We start from the raw sequence: 13,376 nt of genomic DNA, 5'->3' as shown, positions 1-13,376 counted from the left end.
ATTCTCGGTTTTAGACATTAATCTTTATGTCTAACCTTATGCCAACAACACATTGTCTTGATAACTGTAACTTTGTAGGAAGTTTTGAAATCAGAACTGTGAATATTCCAACTTTTTCTTCTTTTTCAAGATTATTTGGCTGCTACGAGGCTCTTGCATTTCCATTGCATTTTAAGATCATTTTGTAAATTTCTGCAATAAGCCGGCCTGGATTTTGATAGGAATGGCACTGGATCTGTAAATCAATTTAGGGAGTATTGCCATCTTAAAAATATTAAATCTTCTAATCCATGAACATGGGATCTTTCCATTTATTTAAGTCGTCTTCAATTTTGTTCAACGTTTTATAGTTATTAGTTTGCAAATCTTGTATTTAACTTTTTAAAGCAGTGTTCCTAAGTATTTTATTCCTTTTAATGCTATTCTAAATAAGACTTTCTTAATTTCATGTTTAGGTTGTTCATTGCTAGTGTACAGAAATATAACTAAATTTTTATATTGATCTTGTATCCTGCAACCTTACTTAACTCATTTATTACTTGTAATAGTTATTTTTATAGATACCTTAAGATTTTCTTTCTGTAAAAGCAGGTCTTCTGTAGATATAGTTGTACTTCTTTCCAGTCAGTCCAGTCTAATCACAATGCTTTTTCATTTTCTGGCCTAATTGCCCTAGCTAAATCAATGTCAAATAGACATGGTGAGATGTCTGTATCCTTGTCTTTTCCTAATCTTAGCGGCAAAGAAGTTGCTCTTTCACCATTCAATACGATGTTAGCTGTGAGAAGTAGTTTTTTAAAAGGACATTTAAAGCTCATTTATTCACTTTTTTATTTAAAATCTGTCTATGAGGCATTATGGTAGAATACATTGGTTAGTTAGACATAGGCAAAAGCAAATTCTCTGAAAGAGGAAGTAGAGCATCTTCTGACTTAGTAATGTGTTTTTTAAGAGTATTACCATTAGCTTCTCATCTTTCACTTGCTCTTCACCTAAATGTTGACTTTAGAGTTCTTTTTACAAAGATAACATTGTATTATTACCATAATATTTGTTTCTTTTAGTGTCTTAAAGACTTTTCTACATGATCCTTTAGTGGAATGGAGTAAACCAGTGAAAGGGCATTCCAAAGCAACACTGAATGAAACGGGGGAAGTTGTCAATGAAAAGGTTAGTAGGTGTAGCTCAATATGAGCTGATATATTTGTATATCTCTGCAAATGGGAATTGATTCTAAATACTGTTATTGACTGCCCATTGAATGCTCTGAAATCTAGTTCTCTAGTATAACAGTGCAACAAGTTTTCTTTACTGTCTATACTGATGTTAACATTATCATCATTTGTATAATAAAAAGAGTTCGCAACTTGCTTATGAAATGGAGCAGGAAAAACACAAATTGCTTGAATTTATAGAGTAGCAAATCTTGGCTTCAATATGTGGAATCCACACTTTATTAACATAGAAGTCCTTCATCCCTTGGTTTCCATGGTGGATAGGCCCCACCCTCTGTGTATGCCAAAATCCTGGGATGCACAAGTCCCTTAAATAAAATGGCATAGTATCTGCATATAACCTGTGTATATCATCCCATACACTTTAAATTATCTCTGGATTACTTATAATACCTAGTGCAATGTAAATGTCATGTAAATAGTTGTAAATACAGTGTAAATGCTAAGTAAATAGTTGCCCATGCATAGGAAATTCAAGTTTTCCTTTCTTGGATAACTTTTATCCTTATTTTCAGTCTGTGGTCAGTTGAATCCTAGATGCAGAGACCAGACTATATTAATTGAAGCCTCAAATTTTGTGGATAGTTATTTCAAATAAGTTAGAATATATTGAGGAATGTTTTTCTAATATCATTCTCATTTTTGCATTCTGATATAATTTCTTGATTGAAAGAAATTTGTAGAATTCCAAGTAGCTCACTTAGAACTCCCATTTGCATGTACTAATATAATGTAAATATTAGGGATTAGAGTATTGTTGCTATTATTAGATTTTTGTTGTTGTTGTTTTGTTTTTTTAGGGCCACACCTGCAACATATGAAGGTTCCCAGGCTAGGGGTCAAATCGGAGCTGTAGCTGCCAGCCTACGCCACCACCACAGCAACACAGGATCTGAACGATGTCTGCAACCTACATCACAGCTCACAGCAACACCAGATCCTTAACCCACTGAGCAAGGCCAGGGATCAAACCTGCATCCTCATGTATACTAGTCAGGTTCATTAACCACTGAGCCATGATGGGAACTCCCTAGAATATTACTATTTGGGGCAGGGGCTGCACCTGTGGTATGTGGAAGTTCCCAGGCTAGGGGTCGAAAGCCATATCTGCAACCTACACAACAGCTTGTGACAATGCGGGGTCATTAACCCACTGAGCATGACCAAGGATCAAACAGGCATCCTAACAGACATTATGTTGGGTTCCTAACCTGCTCAAATGTTTAAGCCCTAAACACTTTTCAGGGTAGATTTTTTTATATTATTATTTTTCTAGATTTCTAATGTGTAAGAGATTCCCTGCTATTTCACATAGTCCTGAAAAATGTCCAAACAGTTTATGTTAGATTAACATTGTAAGCCTCAGAAATCAGTATCTCAAGTTATTGTATTTGCTTCATTTCTTCTCTTTTGTCTGTATTTGCTCTTACAAAAGGGGTAATGATCAGTAAAATAGCATTGACATTTATTAAATCACAGAAAGGCAGTAATTCCAGTTCATAAACATCCATATATCATTAAGTCCTAATCCTTATGATTTTCAATTTCTTTTTAGGCTAAGACCCATGTACTTGACATCGAGCAGCGACTGCAAGGTGTAATCAAGACCCGAAATAGAGTGACAGGGTTGCCATTATCTATCGAAGGACATGTGCATTATCTTATACAAGAAGCTACTGATGAAAACTTACTATGCCAAATGTACCTTGGTTGGACCCCATATATGTGAAATGGAATTACTCCAAAGACTCTGTTAATAATCTAAATGTAATGTATTTGGTATTAATTTGTGGTTCTATCTATTCACTTCTAAAGTACAACATATGTTTATGTTCTCAGAGTAACTGATATTTCTCCCTGATTGTTAATAATATTTAAAATAATATATGTTAAGAAATAAACTGCTTTCTTAATATGTAGTGTGTATTATAACCAACCAGAGAAATGGAATATCATATGTTCTTATGCTCTGAAAAGATGTATTTGCAAGAAACAAGCCAGCCTAATTTCATTTTACAACTTTCACTGATTTTAAGTACTAGCATAAGGATTCATCTGAACAGCAAAAAATTATATTCAATAAATACTGTAGACAAAGCACTATGGTATATTTATGCACAGAGCTAGGTTCCTTGCTCTCTGGTAACTGTCTAGTTAGAGAGGTATAAATAGCACATCCTTAGGCTCACTTAATAAAACTGTTTTTTTTTTTTTGTATAGTTGAAAATGTGGTGGAGGAAAAAAAACACATTAGCCAATTTGCGTGAATATCAAAACTATATAAATATTCTGTAATCTTGAAGATGCTGCCATGCCAAAAGTGTACTGGAATGCAGAATTCAGTGGTTTTGAGAAATAGCAATACTTAAAATTTCATGCGATTCTAAAATCTAAGAACTTTTTAATGTCATTAAATTTGGGGGCTACTATTGCAGAAGATTTTAAATAATTCATAATAATTACAAAGCAGGTTATTACATACAAATAAATGGAGAGCTTTTTATAACAAAGATAATTTCACTTAAATTCACATAGAATGCTGCCTTTTGTTAGAGCTGTAAGTGTGATGGGGAAAATATAGTAACCCAAGAAGTATAAATGTGAAAACTAAACATTACTTTCCTATCAAAGGCCCAATATTAAGAGTGAAGTAGGAAGCTGGGTGGGGGTGGAAGAGAGTTAAATTGTTTTTGGCAAATAACTTAGAAAAATTTTAAAAGAAACTCTGCTGTAGGTTTACAATGCGCGAAGAAAAAACAATTTCCCCTCACAGAAAAAAGTAAACCAAATAAATCACCAGACCTTTCCAAATGTGTGTTGAAAAGTAGTGAGAATGGTAATCGCAGGAGCCCGAAGCAGCCAGCACAAGACAGTGTTAAGCCGTCTCCGGAGGTTTTCACACCCTTCAAATCCACTTAGAGAGCGATCAACTGACGTTTTCAGAACTAAATTTAACACAAACGCTCAAAACCGCTTCCGCTTGCTTAGAGGTAACTACGCTAGCGGGGCGACGGCGGGTTAGAGCCGAGATAGACCCCGCCCCGGGATGCGGCCCGAATCCGGCCGCTCTAGCCCCGGCGGGCGCTCTCTATGGTCGGGCGGGCGGTGTGTTGTCATCCGCGGAGCGACGGCCCGGAGGCGGCGGCGTAGGCCACGGCGGGGCGTTTGGTTTCGCTTTGGCCCTGACTGGAGTTAGTATTGACGGTCGAAATGGGAGTCCCTAAGTTTTACCGATGGATCTCTGAGAGATATCCCTGCCTCAGCGAAGTCGTGAAAGAGCATCAGGTGGGTGAGCAAGAGGGCTGTGGCTCGGGATGGCGGAGGACATGGGGCGCCGCGGCCCTCCCTCCACCCTGGGACCCGGGCTCCCCAGCCTCCTCTTGCTCGTCGTCAGCTGGATGAGTGGCGAAGGGAGGGGAACAGAATGTTTGAGGACGCCCTGATGATCAGAGTGGGGGCGAAGACGCAGGTCGCCTTCCTGTGGGCAGAGTCGCGGGTATCGAGGCGGTTCTGACAGCTCCTGCCGGGGCAGGGCCTGTCGCGATTCCCCTTGATTTTCTCCCCCGGGGGCTGCAGGTTTCGTTTTCTTTATGGAGGTTTCGAAGCAGGAGTGGATGTCTTAGGACCTTCCCCCATCCCCTCCCAAAGCAACAGATCCACGTACAAACAATAATAACCACCTCCGCAGTTGAATCACTTTGTTTACTCAAGACCTGCATCCCGCCCCACCCCCAATGCCTAGACTTTTTTACGTGGCTGATGGTCCATATTTATGATACCTTTTGTTGTTCTTTTTCTATTACCGCAAGGACCATACGGCTCCCCTGTTCCAAAAAATACCTTTGGACGGGGCGGGGGCAGTTATTTGAAAGCTTCATGGCGCGGGGGGCGGGGGGAGACGAGGGGAGAGAGAAAGAAACATTGTTAGAGCATTCCTACTAGTAATACTAATATCCAGTGTATAGTGACCCCAGGGCATTGTTTATGTGCCGACTTCAAAAATGTAGTTTATATATTGGGGCTACAGAAATAAATTGCAAGCAGACATCTATTAGGTAAAGTAGACTTTGGAACTAGTGTTTGGGAGTTTAAGTTTGGATACCTCTCATCCATTTTTTATTTTAAAGGAAAATAACCAGCTTTGAAATTTGTATAGCTAATTGAGTTAGTTGTGATGATAGCATTGTATTAATATGGGGGGAAATAATCCAGTGAACTCTGCTAAATTATTGTTTATTCTTTTTATTTTTATTATTTTTTGTTTATTCTTTTTAAAAAGTACTATAAGCATGAAGGTGGTTTAACTTCCAGAAAGGATTCTTTGTTGTTGGATTCTGATTGACTTGGTATATGAGGAAAAGCTTACCAAAAGTTCAAGAATGGTAGTTTGTCTTTAATTTACTCAAAACATGTGCTGAGTTAAATTTAGGGAAACATTTCTTTCCAAAAAAGAGGATAAAAGTGGTGACACCTGAATTGGGTTTTTTCCCTAGATCTTTCACTCAACAAATATTTGAGTACGTGCCATGCATATCACTTTATCTCTAAGCTTAAAAAGTGTGTTTGCTATTAAGACTGACTTGATAGTACATAATCTCAGTAATATTTTTACTCTGTACTCTTTGGCACAGAATTTGGTTTGGTGTAAGGATCTTGGATTTTCTCCGTCTTGAAGCATTTTGTTACTGACAAAAATAAGTTAATTTTGTGATGTGAACATTAACAATAGGTTTAAAACTTGGTTCATTAAAGGGATGCCTTTCCAAAATGTTTGATTTTTGTCATTAATAGTGATAGAAAAAAAGCAAATATAAAGAGGTATCAGCTACTCTCTCAAGCAATGCTTAAAAGATGGTAATGCCTAAGTAAGTTACAGTGGTTCAAAAGCTAGTCCTTGGGGGGAGGGTTGGATGGAGGAGGGGGTTCTGGGAAGATGATGGCAGTGGTAACACAGCATAGTTTTTTGTTTCTTTGACTCCTTATTTAAAAACAGAGGAGCTGGGGAGTTTCCATTGTGGCTCAGTGGTTAACAAATCCGACTGGGAACCATGAGGTTGCAGGTTCAATCCCTGGCTTTGCTCAGTGGGTTAAGGATCTGGCATTGCCATGAGCTGTGGTGTAGGTTGCAGACATGGCTCTGATCCGGCGTTGCTGTGGCTGTGGCGTAGGCCGGCGGCGGCTACAGCTTGGATTAGAACCCTAGCCTGGGAACCTCCATATGCCTCAGGAGCGGCCCTAGAAAAGGCAAAAACAAACAAACAAAAACAGAGGGACTAAATAGCAAAGTTTAAAATCCATAGAGCAATTACAACAAAACCATGTGACAGGATGTCCCCATGAACCCCAGGATACAAGTAGGTGAGGACAAACTACCAATAGCCTCTAGACCCAGTTGGTATTGGCATCTCTGCAAGAAGAATAAGGAAGCAGTGGGGCAACATCTGATGGACCTGAGAACAGAACTCCAGAATTTTCACTAAAAACCTATACAGGCCTATTCAATAGCAGTAGCTGAAACTGAGGGGATTTTAAAGGGCAGGAGCTGTGCAATTCCCTGTGAACCCTCAAAACTGACCTGCCAAGGCACCATTCTATAGCAGAGCCCACCCTAAGGAAAAACTGCTGGGAGCAAAATGAAATTTTATCAGGAAAGGGACAGGAGAAATAATAGAAGAACACTGAGATAAAAGTGGAAGAGGATTATTTACAGAGCTAAGGAATCTTAGAAAATGAGTCAAGCAATCCACCATATTTTCTTTAACATCCCCCAAAAATAGCAGAAGAGGGAGCTTTGTAAAATGAAAGCTTTCCTGAACCCCTCCTCATTCTAAAAGTTAAGGAAAATTAAATTTACATAAAAATGAACAATAGAAAAGTGTTCAGGTCAAATAGCATATAAAATTATTATGGTGGAAAGGAGGACAAAACAGCATTCCTGTAGATAACATTCCCACAGACAATAAAACTTTGCAGTAGAAACATGCACACAAAACAAACCAAACCTATATAACCTCCTATTTCCGGAAGAGATAAAAGGCACAAAGAAAATAATATGAGACATGAAAGGACAGCATGTATCAGATATAAAAACTCAGGAATAAGGTGACAGATGTAGAGAAAATTAGACATAAATGAAAAAAATTATTTCAGAAGTGAAGCCTAAAGTAGTAGTAGCAAGACAAAAGTAAATGCTGTCAAAAGAAAAAAATAGAAGGTAGAAATATGAGAAATTTTTAAAAGATAAAGTTTCAAGACAAGGTACTAATAAGAAAGATAGGCAAAGAAGACAAATAATAGGGCATCTGGAGAAAGGAAATCAAAGCATTATAACAGAACAAATATTAAACTATAATTAGGAGTTCCCATTGTGGCTCAGCAGGGTAAGTACACAACTTTATCTGTGAGAATGGGTTAAGGATCCAGCAGCTTTGCCACAAGTTGTGGCATAAGTTGCAGAGACTGCTTGTATCTGGTGTTTCCATGGCTGGACCCCTGGACCCCTGGACCAGGAAGTTCCATATGCCAGCAGGAATGGCCATTAAAAAAAAAAATTTGAAACTGTATTGAAAGACTCAAGAATATTGACTCAGTTGACCAACATCAAGACATATTCTGATAAAATTCCTGGATTTCAAAGAAAGAAAGTGAAGTTTCATCACCTAGGAGAAAGGAACATATGACTTGTAAGGGAAAGAAAATTAGGTTCCCATTCACAGTTTTTGACAGTAGTGCTTTATGCCTGAAGAAAATGGAGTGACGTAAGATAATTCAGCTGACTTTTGGGTTTTATAAAGCATAAGTGCTATCGGTGAAGGAGAAGTTAGGGAATATTGTTCTTTTGAGCACTTACTTGGGGGAATCTACTAGCGAATAAGCCTTAGACTATCAAAAGGACTAGAGGAATATTAACTAAGGACTAGTGGTGAACACTGAATATAGCCTGTAGAAAAAAAACAAAATTAAGCATTAAGAGGGAGAAAGTTTAGTGTATAATGGCTATGTGCTCTGGCAATGTTAGATAGCACAACTATAAAATAAATGGGGATAAGGGAGAATGGGAAAAGCTTATGTAAAAAAAAAATTACCATGAATCATATTGGTGGTGATACTGTTTTTTTTAAACTGGTGTGTGATGTGATAAATGCCTAATTATAGGGTATTTTAATTCTGTTATCACTTGTATCCTTTTTTTTTTTTTTCTTTTTAGGGCTGCACCCATGGCATATGGAGATTCCCAGGCTAGGGGTTGAATTAGAGCTGTAGCTGCCAGCCTACACCACAGCTCACAGGCAACACTGGATCCTTAACTGAGAGACAAGGCCAGGGATTGAACCCTCATCCTCATGGATACTAGTTGGGTTGGTTAACCACTGAGCCACAACGGGAACTACATCTCTTGTATCCTTGAGAATCAAGGTTCTTGGTTTATAAGAAAGAGTTTAGAGATATAAAAGAGAAATTGTGAAGTAAAAGCTCTAGGCTAGAATTTGAATTGGAAGTATCAACATGAATTTAGAAATAAGCACGTACGTGCAGGCATGCACACACACAGAGGGTGCGCACACATAAATTTCCTAGCTTTGTCCCTCCATCCACAGAAAAGGCCTAGAAATAATGGCCAGTCCAATAGAAATTGCATTCTTAGTGCCTAGGTTATGGTTTTGAAATGCCATTACTCATTAAAAGAAATTAGGATTTCTTGGAAAAATGACTGATTCCAGGTCAGAGTCAGGAAGTGTTCTAGATGATCTTGGAAACTTGTCATACCAGAAAGCGAAGAAGCTACTAAAGACTGTTAGGACACGTCAAGGATTGAAGAGACAACTGGAAGAGGCTTGAAATGGCCCCAAATGGGACAGTTTGAGCTTCAGTAATTATAATCTAGTGGCTTAAAACTCATTGAATATGCTTAAATACTTGCATTCACAATGGTGCAGTTAAAAATGGTCTCTTTCCAAAGATGATAGACACAATTCCCAATCTTGAAAACCTTTCTTATACCACTGGGTAACCAAGAAGCAGAATGGTCCCTTTATAAAAGTATTCCAGCTAATAAAAAAGAACTGATAAAATAACACCATTTTTCAACCTAATGAATTAGTAGATATAGACTAAATACCAACAGTTGCTACTATTAGAAAAAAAGAAAAATGAGATAAATAGTAGGGCTTAACTTATTCTTATTTTAGAAAATTCTTTTGTTTTTTTGTTTTTTGTCTTTTCTACGGCCGAACCCGCAGCATATGGAGGTTCCCAGGCTAGGGGTCTAATCAGAGCTGTAACTTCTGGTCTGCATCACAGCCATAGCAGCGCAGGATCCGAGCCGTGTCTGCAACCTATACCACAGCTAACAGCAACACCGGATCCTTAACCCACTGAGCAAGGCCAGGGATTGAACCGGCAACCTCATGGTTCCTAGTTGGATTCGTTAACTACTGAGCCATGACAGGAACTCCCAGGAAATTCTTAAGATGGACCTTGTATACAAGATTTACATTGGTGTCTGAAGTTGTACACATCTAGAACTATTTTTGATGCCTAGTTCAAGTGGTCTAGCAATTTGGTAGAAGAATATTATGACAATATAAAGTTGTAGTTATTTCATAAATCTCTATTGACTATAAAACTTATGTACCATAGGATTGAGGAATACGTATATTTTGTGCAGTGTTATATTACTGTTAGCATATTTCTTGTTCAGTGGAGGGCTGGGAGTGAGGAAGGAGTTAAGTAAGTAAGTAAATAGAGGGAAAAAGGGAGGGAGGGAGGGAGGGGAAGAAAAACAAAGCAAAACAAGTGCCTGGGTTTTTTTGTTTGTTTGTTTTTTAAGGCACTTTCCTTAAAGTTGAGGACAGTAGACTAGACCAGAATGTGGAGATTACAGAAAGATTATAAAATACAAAAACACCACCACCACCACCACCACCACCACCACCCAAAAATCCAAGAGGAAGTTGTACATATACTATGTGCTTAATCAATGTCCTGAGTTACTGGAGGTAGATGGGGAAAAGGAATGAAAACCTTTGACCAGTAATACTTACTCTAATAGAGCACAAATTGCCCATACACTACAGTCCAGTTTTCTTAGCAGGACCACTAAGGTTGTCGTGATGTGAAACTTTGTTATCTTTCCAGTGGCACCTGCCACTTTCCCACCCTTCCGTATGCTATGGTTCTCCTAACCTCATTTTCCAGAAGAATGCTTTTCATGCCACTGTGCCTTTGTTCCCTTAATTCCAGCCTGAAAGACTTTTTCATCTCCATCTGGCAAACTCTTCCTCCTTTCAAGTCTACTCCTCAAGGAAGTCTTTGACTCCCTCATTCTTACTATACCAGGCCTTTCTTTATGTAGGAAGGTGCACTGTATCACTGCTGTTGATTTTCCTGCCTGTTTTCCTTCACGTTATTACACCTAAGGGCAAGAACTGTCTATTTCTTATGTGGTTTATTTCTTGTACAGTGTTTGGCACATAGTAGCTGTTCAGTTAATGTTTGCTGATTCATTAAAGGAGTAATATAAACAAAAGAAAAAGGGTAAGTTCTAATGAGGAACATACATATTCGATGAAAACTTTTAAACAAAAGTCACACAAATAAGATTATAAACTCTTAGAAGTTACACTTCTTAGAATATACACTTCTCTTCATGATTATAATCCAGTATGGTGCTATTATAATAGCTAAGATTTATTAAGCACTTGCCATATACTAGACACTGTTTTAAGTGATTTACATGCATTCACTTGTTTGGTCATAGCAGTCCTAGTATTATTATCTCTATTTTGTAGCTGAGAAAACTGAGTCACTAAAAGATTGAGTTACTCACCTATAGCACTTTACATAGCTAGTAAAGTAAGTGTTGGAATTTCAAACCAAGCAGAGTTGCTCTAAAGCAGTGTTTCTTCATATTTCTTTCATTATTGCCCCTGCTCTAGTTGGCACTTTCGATCTGTTTTTTTTTTTTTTTCTGATCATCCCCCCCACCATGGAAAATTTAATACCACAGGTATACATCATGTAAAATTTGCCACCTTAACCTTTTTTTTTGTGGAGGGTGGTTTAGGGCCACACCTGCAGCATATGGAGGTTCCCAGGCTAGGGGACTAATTGGAGCTACACCACAGCCACGACAACGGAGGATCTGAGCTGTGTCTGCAACCTATACCACAGGTCACAGCAATGTTGGATCCTTAACCCAATGAGCGAAGCCAGGGATTGAACCTGCGACCTCATGTTTCCTAGTCGGGTTTGTTTCCACTGTGCCACGACGGGAACTCTGCCACCTTAACCATTTTTAAGTGTTCAGTAGGGCTAAGTGCATTCACATTGTTGTGCTAGAACCTATACCTTTAAAAAGACTCTTCTATGCATTTTGGTAAAAACTGTTTCTTGACAGTAGAAACCTAAATTTTCAAATTATAGGGAACACAAGCTTGCATTTCCATTTTCATGTGTTTGCTCTTGTGTAAGGAGTTTATCAGTTTTATCCTTTACTGTATTCATTTTGCTACTGTACTTACCGTATTTCCCAGCCACAGCACAATGTGTGGCACATAATAGGTTTTCAGTAAATATTGAATGAACGAATTTGTATTAGCTATAGTATATTATATAATCTATAAAACAGATATTAAAACAGTTTATTAGGATGTGTATAATATGTTTTTGTTTCATTTTGTTTTTATGGCCATACCTTCCGCATACAGAAGTTCCCGGGCTAGAGGTCAAATCAGAGCTGCAGCTGCAGACCTACGCCACAGCCACAGGTTAACACCAGATCCAAATGGAACCCGAGCCACATCTGTGACATATGCTGCAGCTTGTGGCAACAACAGATCTTTAACTCACTGAGCAAGGCCAGGGATCAAACCCACATCCTCACAGAGACAACACTGGGTCCTTAATCTGCTGAGCCATGACAGAAACTCCTAATGTGTTTTAAAATAGTGCATTTAAAGAAATGAATTGAAGCAACAAAACCTTAGGATTGTTTAAGATAAATAGCATTAAAGAAATGGAGAAAAAGTTCTTTTCTGAAAGGAAAACTATAGATTTTTTTCAGATTATAAAGGTAATATGTACTCATTATGTAAAAGTTCATATAATACATAAAGATGTAAAAACTTACATAGTCTAGAGGAAAGAAAAGGCAATTGAAATTCCATCATTCAGGATTAACCACTAGTAACATCTTGATTCTTAATACTCCTAACTTTTCTATGCAGATACACATGTTGATAAATATTTTCTATAAATGGGATAATAATTTGCCTGCTGGTTTACAACCTACTTTTATCACTTGACCATATGTGTATATATATTATATGCCAAATATGTATCTATATTGTACTTGTAATTACTTTGTAGTATTCCATTGTGTGAATGTACTATCATCAATTTTATTTATTGTTAGACATCATTTTCATTTTTTATTTTTCTTGATCATTACTGCCATGAATATTCTTGTGCTTATACCTTTGTGCACATTTCTTAGTATTTCTCAAGATAAATTTCCAATGGTAGGAGTTCCCGTTGTAGCGCAGTGGAAATGAATCCGATTAGGAACTGTGAGGTTGCAGGTTTGATCCCTGGCCTTGCTCAGTGGGTTAAGGATCCGGTGTTGCCATGAGCTGTGGTGTAGGTCGCAGTTGCAGCTCAGATCCTGCATTGCTGTGGCTGTAGTATAAGCCAGCAGTTATAGCTGCAATTGGACCCCTAGCCTGGGAACCTCCATGTGCTTCAGGTGCAGCCCTAAAAAGCAAAAAAAGAAGAAATACTTCTTATAGACTAGATTTCTATATGCACTTGAATTACTTCTAAACTATTTGGTTCAATCAAATTATTTTATAATTTTTTTTCTGGTCTTTTTAGGGCCACACTTGCGACATATGGAGGCTCCCAGGCTAGGGGTCGAAACAGAGCTGTAGCACCACAGCCACAACAGTGTCGCGTCCAAGCCACATCTGCAACCTTATTTAATTATTTAATACCCATATGAAAAACAAGAAATCCAATTTCAGAGTTTCCTAAATATTTTGGCATAATCTAAGCTTTTAAATTAATAAAACAAAATTAATTCTGTTTCAGTGAAACTAAATATACAGTAAGGCTTTAAATCATTTGTAAAACCTTTTAAGG

The 13,376-nt window shown here is 37.9% G+C and overlaps 2 protein-coding genes across 20 annotated transcripts in view; both read left to right on the top strand.

Moving 5' to 3' along the window:
• Positions 1–3,150, top strand: part of ATR (ATR serine/threonine kinase) — a 114,574-nt gene extending 111,424 nt beyond the window's left edge. For all 3 annotated transcript variants that reach the window (XR_014824068.1, XM_084989926.1, XM_084989927.1), the window contains exons 46-47: positions 1,065–1,170; positions 2,791–3,150. Coding sequence is in view for 2 of the 3 variants with exons in the window: in XM_084989926.1 (XP_084846052.1) it covers positions 1,065–1,170; positions 2,791–2,964 (280 nt within the window). In the remaining variant the exon portion in view is untranslated. The remainder of the gene's footprint in view (positions 1–1,064; positions 1,171–2,790) is intronic.
• Positions 3,151–4,369: 1,219 nt separating this feature from the next.
• XRN1 (5'-3' exoribonuclease 1) overlaps positions 4,370–13,376 on the top strand; it is a 110,219-nt gene continuing 101,212 nt past the window's right edge. For all 17 annotated transcript variants that reach the window (XR_014824074.1, XR_014824073.1, XR_014824075.1 and 14 more), the window contains exon 1: positions 4,370–4,520. Coding sequence is in view for 4 of the 17 variants with exons in the window: in XM_084989931.1 (XP_084846057.1) it covers positions 4,446–4,520 (75 nt within the window). In the remaining 13 variants the exon portion in view is untranslated. The remainder of the gene's footprint in view (positions 4,521–13,376) is intronic.

This window comes from Sus scrofa, chromosome 13 (genome assembly GCF_054392235.1).
Source record: "Sus scrofa isolate SSC_HxYL_T2T_F1_AM1 chromosome 13, Sscrofa_HxYL_maternal_Yorkshire_Landrace_v2.0, whole genome shotgun sequence".
In the NCBI taxonomy this organism is placed as follows: Eukaryota; Metazoa; Chordata; class Mammalia; order Artiodactyla; family Suidae; genus Sus; species Sus scrofa.
The sequence above is the reverse complement of the archived record's forward strand: the minus strand, read 5'-3'. Positions and strand labels throughout refer to the sequence as shown.